General features: G+C 42.7%; 2 protein-coding genes and 1 non-coding gene across 6 annotated transcripts in view; 2 read left to right on the top strand and 1 right to left on the bottom strand.

Annotated features, from left to right (window-relative positions):
* The window catches only part of AP2B1 (adaptor related protein complex 2 subunit beta 1), a 140,632-nt gene that overhangs the window by 25,205 nt on the left and 101,553 nt on the right, over positions 1 to 13,874 (top strand). For 2 of the 3 annotated variants that reach the window (XM_010990511.3, XM_010990510.3), the window contains exon 1: positions 12,842 to 12,990. The exons of the other annotated variant lie outside the window; for it this stretch is intronic. The gene's annotated coding sequence lies outside the window, so the exon portion shown is untranslated. Of the gene's footprint in view, positions 1 to 12,841; positions 12,991 to 13,874 lie in introns of those variants that run through there. 3 annotated transcript variants of the gene reach the window in all.
* On the top strand, positions 3,312 to 3,408 carry LOC116157994 (Z30 small nucleolar RNA). The gene has a single exon (XR_004142224.1). It is a non-coding gene; the product is annotated as a Z30 small nucleolar RNA (small nucleolar RNA).
* PEX12 (peroxisomal biogenesis factor 12) lies at positions 4,194 to 7,789 on the bottom strand. 2 transcript variants are annotated; one of them, XM_010990512.3, is made up of 3 exons: positions 7,104 to 7,789; positions 6,229 to 6,782; positions 4,194 to 5,449 (listed from the first exon to the last, which is right to left on the bottom strand). In XM_010990512.3, exons 1-3 carry the CDS (start codon positions 7,227 to 7,229, stop codon positions 5,047 to 5,049), a joined length of 1,083 nt encoding a protein of 360 aa, XP_010988814.1. In that variant the 5' UTR covers positions 7,230 to 7,789; the 3' UTR covers positions 4,194 to 5,046. The 2 variants fall into 2 exon arrangements, with proteins under 2 accessions (XP_010988814.1, XP_010988815.1); XM_010990513.3 differs by having other exon boundaries at positions 4,194 to 5,446.

Genomic DNA, 13,874 nt, shown 5'->3' with positions numbered 1-13,874 from the left:
ATCCCTATCTGACACTCATCACATTCCTCCTGCTGCCTTTCATATGCCACCTCTCCATTTCTTATTAGCTCTCCCCTGGACCACTGCAATCACTTGCAAGAGTTTCCCCTTCTTTCACTCTGCCTTCCTTCAATCTATTTAAAGACACAGCTGCACATTGAGTTTTCACCTCTGATCAGTCTTATCTCCTCAGACTCTGAAATCTTGAATTCTCCCACTTCTTCCAGAGTAGTCTAAACTACATGGCCAGCAAGCACCATCTTTAACAAAGTCTTGCCCTGTCTTTCAAATCTCCTACCACCCCCTTTCTCTAACACTAACACTGGTCTGCAAACTTTGGTGTTAACAGGATCTCCCTTGGGGCACTTATTAAAAATATACATGCCTGGGATCCAACTCCAGATTCAACCTTACTGATTCTGTAGTCTGGATTGTAGAGTTTTGTTTTTGATGCTGGAGCGCATCTACATCGATAAGTTTCCTCCTGGTTTTTCTAACTCACTGAATTTTTAGAAACACTACACTGTTTCAACTTTACTTTAATTTGGTAAGCTCCCCTATGCTTTCTCATTTAATTTGGGAGTTAATTTATTTTCTCCCAGAAACTTCTAATTCTCAAATCCCACCCATTTTTTCAAGACCTAGATCAAATGCCACCTCTCCCAGGAAGTCTTTCCTGCTCTCTTTTGCAGTTCTTAAATATTTAGCTGCACTTTTCTTGTGGCACCTCTTGCTTATTTAGGAAGAGTCCAAGCCCCCAGCAGCCAATGAGTTCCTCTTGGACAAGGAGGGAGAGACACATTCTTCAAACTACCCCAACCTCTAGCCTGCAGGCGAGAATCCAGCAGAAGCGCAATAGATACTATTGGATCAGTGTTTGAATCGACAGTTCCTCCCAGAAACCCAGGGCGCACAACTCTACGACCCAGCCTCAGATGCCCTTCTCCAGTTGTGAAACAAGGCACTGGCAAAACCACTCCAGGTAACAGCTTTCCCGTCGTCCAAGAGCAGGGAATTCGAGTGCGGGTTGGAACTGTCCAGACCGCAGCTTTTAACGCTGAGGACGGAGCCCGCCACGCAAAGAAGCTAGGGAAAAGGCGCTGGCGTCAGCCTGCCCGCTCCACCCCTGACGTTTGTCTCGCCCTCCGATTGGCTGTTCCTTGCACCAGCCCCGCCTCAAGACTGGGGCTCACGTGATCCTCTAGCCGCTGTGCGATTGGTTGTCCCTCTCCAGCCGCTCAGGACGGTGGGATGCCGGCGGGGCAGCGAGACGGAGGTTGGTGGGAACCGAAAGCTGGTGCCTCTTGGCGCTGAACTGCCGAGAGTTGGCTGCCGTCAGCTTCTGCAGGCCGGGCCTGGCCTCCTGAGAATCTAGGGCGTAAGAATTGGTGTGTGGGGAGGGGTTAGAAAGCAGGCTGCGGACCCCCTGCCTGAGGCTTTGGTTTGAGCCCTGGCTCCGGCCTTACTCGTGTTTCCCCACGAGGACGGCTTCTCAGTCTTTCCTGAAGTTGGTGGGGTTTGGACATTGTTGTTCTTAGTAGTAGTAGTATTCGTAGTAGTAGTGGTGTTATTATTGTTATTATTATTTTGAGGGTCCACTGTATAAGTATTGGTGCTCCTGCTCAGGGGGCCGTGCAAAACGCCATGAGTTAGAAGCTGGGGGAAGGAGGGCTTAGAGATGCTTGAGGTACGTTCTTAAGAAATGTTGGAGGTAAGTCGGCTTTATAAATTTGTGCATATGTTTTCATATTTTAGGAGTTTAGGGTTTAGTAGGGTGGGTCGCTCCTTGACTGAATTAAACGTTCGTTTATCGAGCCTCCTGTACTAGGCACCGTTCTGAGCGTAATAGATGCAAAGGCCAGTAAGACGCAGTCCTGGTTCTTTAGGAGCTCAGTGTGATGGGCTGGTGGGAGAGACGGGGAAATGGGGGACGGGAATGGGTGAATAATTGGCGTGTGATGCGTACTGTGGTGGGAAAAAGTGCTGTGGGAGATAGGAGGGGATGACGGAAGGAATTAGGAACCACTTAACAGAGATGGTGACATTTGAGTAAGATTTTCGAACTGTAATTAGGAGTTCTGCAAATTGAAAGCGGGTAGGGAAAGCCCTCCAGATGGAGCGAAGTGGAGGAAGAGAACTAGGAAGGTGTGCCCCTCTGTGTGTGGCTGGAGTACACATGGAGCTCTGCTCACAAGTTTCATGCTTTTAGACAGTTATTTAAATTAAGTTCTCAGCCTGTTTGCTCATTTTTAAGGTGTACTTACTTCACCTTTAGAGGTTGATGAGATAAAGGCTTGAGCATAGCTCCTTAAACAGGCACTGTGTTAGTTGCCCTCTCTTCCTGGCGTTTAGTTACTGAATGGAGAACACAGACCACGGCTGTGGCTGTCAGTTTTTAACTATGGAATGTCTAGTGACATTTAAAAAAGGCTGAAGGAAGCATGTTGTATTTCTCCAGAAGTGTTATTTAGATACTGACAGTACTATGCTGAAAGGCTTGAGAGGGTGACATTGTTTGTGATCCTAGTATTTTAGCATAGCATATCAGCCATAATGTACCATGAGAAGGTGCCATATAGAATAAATGAAATGCAGTTAACTTTCTCATTCAGAAATTGATTATCCAGGTTGTGAATTACCCAGGCTTTGCATTGTTTCCTTTATCTCGCCCATGGCCTGGAGAAAAATGAAGTTAAACCTTGTATTTAGCTGATAGTGGAAAAATATAAATCTGGTCATCAGACCTCAATTTCTCTTTCCAACTGTGCTGTTAATTTGCTATGGACTTTTGTCAAATCATAGCCTCCTCGGGCCTTGGACTCTTGAGAAGACTCATATAAAATTTTTATGACTATACTTTTCAATTTTGTTGGCAGCAGAGTTATATATCAAACTGTGTATTAAATAAACTGGACTTTCCTTTATACAGGAATTTAGTAGAAAATCTTTTTCTAAAGCTTTTGCTTTAGAACTCGACTATAAGTCCCTTCACAGACATCCCTGTTTTTATCATATATGGTGTTTGGGCTCAATAAAAAGAAGACATGTTTTTGAACTGTACATGCTTCTCCACATTACTCTGTACTTCGAAACAAAAAAGCACCCCCCCAAAAAAACTTGTTCAAGTTTGCGTTTTTTGTACAACACAATTGTTTAAGGTACATAATGGAAGATCGAGTATTGAAAGCCTATGGTTGAAACTTAATCTAAAAGAAGCCTTTATTTTTTTCATGGGTAAACCTAAGTCTTCTTGGATGTCAAAATAGGGTGTTGAGCTGCTCTTAGATCATACAGGGAGCTGAAGTGCAGTGATGCGATGATGAGTGAAGTATTGTCTGACCTGGTATTGCCATTGCTTCAGTGCTGGCTTTGACCAGGATATGACCCCTTAATCTTCTCTCTGAGCTGATTCTGGTTGTGGTTTTTCCACATTGGTATGTTCTAGCCTATTTGGATACTGGTTTTGTTATGTTTAAGAGTGTTTCTTTGATATTCTTTTGAATTACTGATACTTTCATGTTTTCCTTCTTAGGTTGAGGTGAAAAATCTGGCTTTGATATCTTCATGGAAGACTGCGTTATTTCAATCCTGAATCTGGTTCAGTTCCCTTACTGACTTATTACTATATTAAAAAAAAGTTTGTTTAATTAACTATGGTATTTGTTTTCATAAAACTTTGTGATTAACAAGAATTTTTGTAAATATCCATTATACTTTTCTTATGGCACATAAAAGTGTTAGTATTTAAAAATCTATAGGGTATTGTTTCAAAATTTAGTTTTATCACCTTTGTGTTATCAGAGAAATGTGCTTTGAATTTCTAAAGTGAGTTGTATTGGAAAAGACCAATCTCAGCAAATAATGAAAAATTATTTTCATCCTTCCTCTTCTAATGATTTTTTCTTAAACCCATCTTTTCACCAACCTGCCAATCCAGTGGCTTGCATTTTTCTACATAGGCAACTTAAGTGTTTCTGTAGTATTTCTGAAGTAAGGTATTTCATGCAAGGCTGAACCAGAGTAGAGGATTTGCTCTTGGAGTAGAGGATTTCTCCAAATATTGGAGTAGCAAAAAAAGCAAAATGTTAATACAAAATACCTCAAAAAGTCAAAGGTGGTCTGACTGAAAAATTTAAACACTTAACTAATCTTTCCATTTCCACATAGTCATGACAACATGGAACAGCTCTTTGCTAAAAACATTTATTCTCAAAATTTGCTTAAGCGTTTTATAGAAACTTTAGTAATAGCCAGAATAATTCATGCCAGTTTAGCAAACTCTTAACAGCAAGCAGCAAGAGCTTATTAAAAGATCCTTTCTTTATACAGTCATAGTTAGATCAGTATTTTATTTCATCTCTTCATTAATAGCTTTGCTTTCACAGTGGAATCTTCAAACTAGTCTGTGTCTACATTCAACCACTACTCTCCTTGAACCAGTTTCTGACGAAAGATATGTATAGTCCACAAAGGATCTTTAAAAGTTCATAAACTATGGCAGATGTTATTTAACAAATGGGTCACAGCATATGGAAGGAGCTGTTGTTTTTCTAAAGCATTTCTAAGTATTTCTATAAAAAGTTTTACAGTTTGTAAACTGATAAAACCTATTCCTCAGAGACAGATAAATGCTTTTTTCCCTAAAGACCTGCCTCTCCTTCACCACCCACTTGATGAGGTCTAATGTAGGTTTTCCTGAGAGCTTCTTTCTATACCCCTTGTCCTTTAAGGAAGGGGACAGGAAAAGCTTCTGTGCTAATTATCCTTTTATCCAATTCCTCTATGCTGACCCTCACATCCTTTGCCAATCCCAGTTCTCTCACTCTGACCAGCTTGGTCAACCCTGAGAAGGGTTGTCTAGAGAGCAAGCTAAAAGGTTAAGATCAACGAGTATATCCTTTTAAAGAAATCCAGATAGTTGTTTAAAGTTCATACAATTATTAATTGAGAATTAGAAGTATTAAACAACGCTATATACCATGTAGAAAACTACCCTGTGGCCTCATAGTGCAATCATTTTGTCATGGGATAAGATGCTAACCCCTTTCAGTTCTCAGAGGAGTACAGCTTAATGAGATGTTGTACTTCTGTTGGGTAACCTGTGATGGGACAAGCTTGGTGGCTCCTCACATAATTAAACACACAGCGATAACAAAACACATAGCCAGAGGTGGCGAGAACAGTGTCGTTCACCCGGTTTTTACGACACAGTGGGCACACAGTCTTCATTTTGGGTAACAGGGGCGAATCAGAATTGTAGTTGAGGTGTACAGGCGGTGGCGGAGTAGGCAGGGCAGTCAATGATTTGATGGTTTCTTGATTTTCAGATGAGTACCACCACTCAAGGAACTGCAGGAAGAATACACCCACAGAGAGGCCCGTAGAGAGAGATAAGGCAGCACCCCCCACGGCTTTCTTCAGAGCTGACTTTATCTTTTCACCAATGCTGCTGGGAGAATAGAACAAGGAGGCAAAAAGGAGAAACTTTAGGTGTAATCACAGAATGACTAAATTAAATGCAGTTCTTATACTTTTCATCAGAATCACTGATTCACCTTGGGGATTGAAGAGTTGCTGGACTGGCATTGTCTCTTTGAGGATCTGTTCTAAACAGTGCCCTCTCTCACTTAACAGTATTTTCGGAGAATAGGAGCTGAGCTTTGTTTTTAATGACTAGGGTTTTGTTTTGTGTTTTGAGAAAGAAATTAGACATTGATTATATAGACCTTTTTGAGGGGTAAAAGATAGTATATCCAGAAAAATAAACAACTCAAATAACTCGACAGTATTGAGGAATGTATTTAAACTTGTAGGAGAACACAAACACTAACTAGAAGCAGGACAGCACTAGTGGTTAAGAGCACAGTCTTTAGAATTGTATTGATCTGGCTCGAATCTCAGCTCTGCCACCTAGCTGTGTGTCTTTGGCAAGGTACTTAACTGTTAGAACTTAGTTTCTTCAACTGTTCACTGCTCATGCATTTATTTCATTGAGTTGTGATGAGGATTGAGACAATGTACATAAACATCTAGCACAGGGCCTGGCACATAGCAAGTGTGCTCAAAAATACAGTCAGTATGATGAGGACAGTTACTGTTTTTATGGCCACAAGAATTTTCCTATGATTTTATGAAATAAAGTTGACTGAAGGAGGTGAATTTCATAAAATTGGGATAAGAGTTTAGAATCTACTGATCAGAGGTCTTGGAAAAATGTTAAGGCCTCACCTGCTGGCTGGTTGCGGCGTCACGCTGGCTTTGGCTGCCTTGTGCTCCAGAGTCTGTATATCCTGAACTGTAAGTCGACCTAGCCGAACTCCAGCCAGACTCAGCAGTGGTGAGTGATGCTGAGCTTTTCCTAGGATGTATCGAAGCTGTTGTACAAGAAACCAGCCTTCCCAGGCCATGTTAACAAATGGGTAGGCTGCCAGGAAGGCTCTGTAAAATTGTTTCCAAAGGGAAGAAGGGGGATGGATAGAATATTCATCCTCTTCTCTCAGGCTAGAAACCAGTTTCTCCAGCTTCACTTTGAGATAGGGAAGAAGAACCAGGAACATAATTGACTTCCAGAGCTGCTTCTTTGGGAGACCAGCACTGGCCAGTCTCTGAAGTTTCTGTGTGTCTCCCATTACAATCCTCTTTAAGCCATAAAAGTTTTCAGAAAATGAGGCACTGGTTTTAGACAGATAATGCTGCTGGAGCAGAAGATCTAGCAGGGTAAAGATTTCATCGAACCACCTCCAAAAGAAGCTGTAGTGGGCAGGATTTGATTCTGCAAGAACCTAAAGCAAAATAAATCAATAAATGAAATTCATTCCATTACACAGCTGTATTTATAATTCTTGTATTTATAATTTTTTTCCCTCTAAATTCTACATTTTGGGCTTAAACAAGTCACTTCTTTTGGGGTCTTCCCTAACCTCCTTGAAATATTCAGCGCACACAATGCTCTACACATAACAGACTCAATAACCCTTAAATCATAGGATATGAATTATATGCTAATTGGTAGTTTCAAAACCTAGGCGAAGAAATAAATTCAAATTATTGGTTTCGTTTTTACCCAGACATCCCTAAAATTTGTCAGAGAATTAATACCTTACCTTGACCACATGCTGAAGAGCAGGTCTCACTGCTGTCATTAAACTGTCCTGTGCTACCACCTCAAAGATGGATGGCTGGTCATCCACCACAGAAGCAGCTGTGATGTGAGCCCCATGCTCAGCCATAGTTTCCCGTGTGCACTGGGTTTTACTTTGCCCACAAACGCTCCGGCAAGCATAAAGTTTTGGGGGGTATCAAATGGGTGCTCAGCCTTAAATGTAACCTTTCAGCAGGATACTCCCTCGATTTTCCGGGAAGTGGGCAAAAATGACCTCTTCTAGAAGAAGAGGAGAGGGGTCTTGTATGAAGGAGGTTAAGACAGAAGTTAACGCGGATGTGGGTGACAGTGGTGTGTGGGGCGGTTATTTGATTAATGCTGCACCTCGCAGGGCAGAGCGTGACTGTGGGGCGAAGCAGCGCTGGGCTCTCGAGCGGCCGTCCCGGAGGCCGGCAATAACGGACTCGAAATCGTGAGGGCTCAACAGCCAGGCAGCTCTGAGGGCTCAGAGGTGCCAGTGCGGGCCGGCCCGCGCAGTCCGCCGCAGCCGTAGGCTGTGCAGTCCCCCTACCCGCGCCCGTGCTTGCGCGCTGACCCCAGGCTAGTGGCGAGGGACCCGCGACACCACGTCTGAACGGAGGTCTCCGCTTTATGACAGAAGCCGCACTCGGAAATAGGAAGCGCCAGGGATTGGGTACGGCTGGCGGAGGAGAGGCGCTCTAGCCTCGAACTCCGCCCGAGACCGGAACTAGAGAACTCTATGACCTCACTGGGACTTCCGCTTCCGCTTCCGCCCCCGCTAAAAGTAAAGACTACCCTCCAGGGTTCGCTGGGAGGATGATTTTTCTACTCGTAGGTTTTACTTTTGTTAGCTGGTTTTACTTCTCTTAGCTAGTTTTACATCGCAGCCTCGTTGGAAAGCCACAGCTCTGATCTCTATGGAGTTTTTTTGGCAAGGTGTTGAGGGCGCCACGCCCACGTCTGGCGCCTGGAGCCAGAGCTCCGCCTGCTGCTGAGGACTTTGTTCTCTGGGGCGATAGAGTTAGGGGCGGAGGGACCCAAGGGACTGTGGAATGGCGGTTTCTCACTGTGGTCGCGGCCGGGGCTGGTGATTCACTATATTCTGCCGCTTTCGAGAAGGATTCGAAGGAGCAGAGCTAGAGATTTAGAAGCCTTAGCTTTATGACCGCCAATTATTTTTTTTAAAAAAGATGGTTAGAATGAGAAAAAGTTCCTGCTGTTCCTCGGAATTTGGGACGATTATTTTTCATTCAAGCTGATAGCTTAACTGTCTTCTAGGTTAGGTTATGTTCAACCATAACTGGGCACCTGCTGCACCCTCTGAAAATGGCTCCTACCCTGGTACACGGTTAGGATGTGTCACATTAGCGATATGAGTACAGTGCTAAGACGGAGTGATTCTGACGAATTCTAAGTAGCGTGAACTGGGAAGGCTTGACAGAGAAGATACTTTCCATGATTTGTATACCAAAATTAATATAATTAACCTTACCGTTTGTAAAGTGCTTTCACATGTGCAATTGCCATGTTTGAGTTGCTGCTGTAAGTTTATTGAATTTGTACCTCTCTCATCTCCCTCCTTCTCCTTCCAGTCACCCGCCCCGCCCCGAGCTAAATAGCTAGAAGTAGAGGGTATTAATCACTGCCCTAGAGGACCATATGGTATAAAGATAGTTAATTGGTTCACATAATGAGAACGCTGGAAAACAAGGTTTGGATATAGTTGTTTCAATAGGAGAAATAAAATCTTGCAAGTTAACCTTAATTATAGTTCTAAAAAGTGTTTTGTAGTCTACCAAAATACCTGCTGGAGAAAGTCACATTGATACAAGATTTTTACCTTATAGTATTAAGGACTAGAGATAATGTATCTATATAAAGCACCAGGCATTAGGTGCTTAATCAATGGTAGCTACCACATACAGGCAAAAAGAAAAAGTTAAGAAACAGCATCAATTGAGAGGAATGGGAAGTTACACATTTATATCAGTTAGGGTTCTTTGGTTACAAGCAACAGAAAACAGGCTAATTTAAACTGAAAAATTATGAGAAGAATGTGGAGTAGCTATCGAAATAAGGAAAGCCAGCTCTGAAAGAACAGGAATCACTGTCCTGCCGGATGTTTCTAGCAAGATTTAGCAAAGTCTCATCCAGGCATCATTGTTGCAGGGAATGAACTTCAACAAATTTCTGTCTGTCAATCACTGTATGATTCAAATTCCTATTGACGTACCTTGGTTCAGATTTCCTCTCCACTCCGTGTTTCACTCTTAGCCAAAAGAGGGCAAGACACTTTAGTAGTCCTTTGAGAATACTCCAAAAGTAAACTGACATTATTACATGAAAAAAAAAAAAGGAAAGGCAGTCAAAAATAACAATGTCAATGATTACAGCCAACAAATAATAAACACCTCATCACAGATCCCACTCAGGTTTATGGTGTAATAAATGAGATAAGATACACAAAAAATGATTATGTTTATGTTAAAAGCTATTAAGAGCCATTAAATAGGTTAATATGGTGTGAGTTTAGAGAAAGAGACAATACCAGCTAGGAGAAATGAGGCATTCAAACTAGCTTAAACAGAAGGCCTGTATTGGCTTATGTAACCAAACAAAGCGAAGCACATTTCTAACCTTATGTTTTATCTTAGGTTCTCTGCCAGTTGCTTTCTAATACAATGATGTAACCTGGTATCTCCGGTACCTCATGTCAGGACTAGGTGTCCACTGACAAAGTTTTGTGGATTAGGTGGACCTTGAAAAATGAGTACATTTGAGGAAAGTCGCAGTGATGGTAACAAGGCTTTCCAGGTTAAGGGAGCAGTATGGATTGTACGTAAATAGAAACTTGTTTGCTTTAAATATAGAGCCACAGAAAGGAAAAGTAGAGAGTATATTGAAAAGTAGATATAGGTGGATTACGAAGAAGTAATAAAAATAGATGTGGTATCTGCCCTCTTGGAATTTACAGCCTAGTTGGAGAGGAAGATAATAAGTAAATAAACTCTAATAATAATTTACAAATTGAGTAAGACGACTGGGATGAGGTAGGAGTTGGGGGCTGGGAGAACAGAACCTTTTAGATTGGGTTATCAGGGTGTGCCTTTATGAGGAGATTACAATTAAAGTGAGACCTAAATTATGAGACAGTCAGCCATGTGAGGAATTGGCAGAAATGAACATTAGGCAGGAGAAACGGCAGTTGTGAAGGCCTTAGGATGGGAAAGAGCTTGGTGTGTTTGAGGGCTGCAAAAGCTAGGAAAAGGTGAAATGAAGAGGAAATGAGGAGTGACTGAAATTAGGATAAAATGATATTAGAGACGTAGACAGTCCAAACCATGCAGGGACTCACAGGCCATGGGAAGGAGACTGGATTTTAGTCAAAATGTAATGGGAAGCCATTGAATGATTTATACACCAGAGTCATGATCAAGGTTATATTTTCAAGATGGCCCTGTAATGGTTATGTGATTATGTTTACTTTGTGAAAATTCATGAAGCTTTACATTTATGATGTGTGTACTTTTTGGAATGTTCACTTTACTTCAGAAGTTAAAAATCTGATGGCTGGATGGATAATGGTTGGGAGAAGGGTTGAGGTTTCTAGTAGTTTAGGCAAGAGGTGATGGTGGCTAATGAGGTGAAAAGAGGGGGCAGGATGAATTTGAGATTATATTTTGAAGGTAGGGTTGACAACTTGGAGGTGGAATGAATGTGGCAGTTAAGGGAGAGAGAGGAATCAAGAATGACCCCCCTAGATTTCTGGCTTATAATTTTTGGTAATGTAATTTATTGAAATAACTGCAATTATAGGAAATAATTGCATCATCCATACTATGTGCAGGCATAGTTCTAAGTGCTTTATGTACACTAATTCATTTCATCCTTGTAATAATATTATAATTGGATATTACTACTGCTCCTGTTTCATGGATGAGAAAACCAAAGAGCACAGAGATAAGAAAACTGGGAGAGGGACAGGTTCTGTACAAATGAGGAAATGAGCTGTTGAAAGCTTTTGAACTGCGTGATGAAACAAATCCAGAGAATGTCAGCTTATTAATAGATCCTTTCGGATAGTCACTGGGTAGAGGTGGGTAGGAATCAAAGATTTTTCTGGTGGCGTCTTCTTTATGAAATCCACCTCTGTCTTCTGCGAGTTGTGCCTGGAACCAGATTTTTTCAAACACCCCACCATCCCTTTATGATTTGGTTAGTTTGGGTGGACCATATGTATAGAATTATCCATCGTTGTGGTTGGCAATTTGGTGGGGGAAGCTTTGGGAACAGGTCAAGGCTAGAGATAGATATTTTGGAGTCATATGGGTAGGAAAAATAATTGAACCCATGTATTGCTGAAGGGATAGTGTAAAGAAAATTTGAGTGTAGAATTTACCTTTAAAAAAAATCTTGCTACTCTCTCCCTTAGCAGGTATTCTGTGAGAATTGTTCTACATGTAGATGTATTTCTGATGTATCTGGGGAGGAGGTGAGCTCCATGTCTTCCTATTCTGCTGTCTTGAAGCCCCTCTTCTCCCTCAAATACCATCTATATCTCTTCTCTTTTCAACCATACTTTCTTTTGGAGTTATCTGTTAACTCCTCTTTGAATTTCCTTACCTCTGATTTATCTTTAAACTTTTGTAGCATGGCTTTTGCCTTCATTATCTCCACTGATGGTCTCAGCAGTGACATCAGAGACCTTTGTGTCGCTAAGTCCTTGGACACTTTTCAGCCCTTCCTCCTTTTACCTACAGCAACTTTGTTGACCACTCACTGATCCATTTATTCATTCAACACATTTTGAGGAGGGGGCTAGGCCTCAGAGATATAGTATATAGTTCCTATGACTTCCTAGAACTCTAAAACATCCCAAATCGTTATGATCGCCTGCTTTTTTTCCACTTCTCTTAGTATTTCTCAGTCCCCTTTGTTGCATTTTGATTTCTCATCTTCTGGCTCAGGCTCTCACTCTTCCTATGTTTCTTTTTTGTTGTTGTTGTTGTTAAATACTTTATTATTAGAGCAGTTTTAGGCAGGAAGTTTTAGTTTTGAGGGGAAGATACAGAGGTTTCTAGGTCTTGGTTTCTGAAAGGAACTTACTTTTGTGTAAGCACACATATTACCTGCTAGGCGCTATACCTACTTAATCCATTTTAAGCTTCACAAACTCAGGAGAGTTATACCATTGGCTTTATTTCACAGATAAGACTAAGGTTGAGGAGACGTTAAGTAACTTTCCCAGTCACATTCAGAGCAGGGATTCGAACTCAGATCTGATGCAAGGTCGATCCCTTTTCCTTGCACTACTACTCTCCGCCTGTCCTACTGCCCTTGTATACTGGCCAGGGAAATTAGCTGCTCGCTCGCTCGCTCGCTCGCTCTCTCTCTCTCTCTCTCCTCTCTCTCTCTCTCTCTCTCTCTCTCTCTCTCTCTCTCTCTCTCTCTCTCTCTCTCTCAAGAAATCAGCAAGATATTTCACCCTCTCTGTGTGTAAGTTTTTAGAGAACTGCGTGATGAAACAAATCCAGAGAATGTCAGCTTATTAATAGATCCCTTCGGATAGTCACTGAACTTCCTCGGAGGCCGGGACCATAGGTCTTTTCCCGACCACACAAATGTTTTTTCCGTTTCTAAGGCGACAGAGCTCACCGCCTTTCTAGTTCTCCCGCGCATTTGGATTACGTCACCCGTCGAGTCTCTCTGACGTCAGAGCTTCCAGTTCCACCATCTTTGTCCCTGGCAAAGTGGGTTTTGCGCAGTGGCTTAGACCTGGAGAAGGAGTCGTGACGTGCAGGAAACCATTACACCACCACTCGGGCTGTGCTCTCTGGCCGTTGCCGCCACCCCCGCCCTTGCCTCCGGTGAGTTCAGGGCGGCTAAGGTTGGGGTGTGTCCCTTTTTGATGGGGCAGGGGGAAACCCAGGTTGGGTTGGAGACGGGCGGAGGGGAGGAAATCCTAGGAGCGTGACCGTTGAGGATGGAGTGAGCCGTCGGGTGTGACCGTTGTGAGGAAGAGGGTTGGAGAAAAGGACTCCACCGCTGAGGCGGGGTGGGGGAATCCTCTGGGTGGCAACTGGGAGTTGGGGGGCACTGGAGGAAAGATATGTTCGAAGCTGGGGGGTTAGGAGGGCCAGAGGCCACGGGTGTGGCCAGTAGAGAGTAGAGGCTGGAGGCCGAGGGGAGAACCTTCCTTCTTCCCCGTTTGATGTCGTTTACTGAGAGGCTGGGACGTGTCCAACTGGCAAGAGGGAAAAGGGGTTCCCCCAAAGCTTTGCTCATTAATGGACAAAGCTCGCCGGTCCTCCGTAAATCGAGGTTGAGACACCACTCCCCCACCTCGTAATGGAGGAACATATCCCTAAAATCTTGACCACCTGGGGAAAGAAGAGGAATTCCTGACATTGGAGGAAGGGAAGAGAAACCTCCAGAATTGACCCGATGTGAGACAGCGGGAAGCAAGTGGGAGTAAATCTCAGCCCGAAATTTTTTCTTTCTTGTCTTAGCAGGAATGGTCTGGTTTGAGAAAGATTGTAGATTAAGACAGAGGTAAAGAAACTGGAACTTCCTGTTATTCCATAGTCTTTCAATCTGAAGAATTGATTCATGCAGTTTCCAGAGCTCTCTTCTATTTGGGGGGTGGGGAGTAGGCTTTTAATGAACTCTCTTGGGTACTTCATTACGAAGCAGTGTGAATAAGGTGTGAATGCGTCCTTCATTAAACTTTGACTTTTAAAAAGAAATGTTT

This window comes from Camelus dromedarius, chromosome 16 (assembly GCF_036321535.1).
Source record: "Camelus dromedarius isolate mCamDro1 chromosome 16, mCamDro1.pat, whole genome shotgun sequence".
Lineage (NCBI taxonomy): Eukaryota > Metazoa > Chordata > Mammalia > Artiodactyla > Camelidae > Camelus > Camelus dromedarius.
This window is presented reverse-complemented; position numbering and strand designations above follow the sequence as displayed.

Bases quoted from the DNA above. Each gene is read 5' to 3' on its own strand.
- PEX12 (XM_010990512.3), bottom strand. From the start codon at position 7,229: ATGGCTGAGCATGGGGCTCACATCACAGCTGCTTCTGTGGTGGATGAC. The intron at 6,783-7,103 runs GTAAGGTATTAA...ATTTTGCTTTAG, and splicing joins CTCTTCAGCATGTGGTCAAG to GTTCTTGCAGAATCAAATCC. The intron at 5,450-6,228 runs GTGAGGCCTTAA...CTATTCTCCCAG, and splicing joins ACGCCGCAACCAGCCAGCAG to CAGCATTGGTGAAAAGATAA.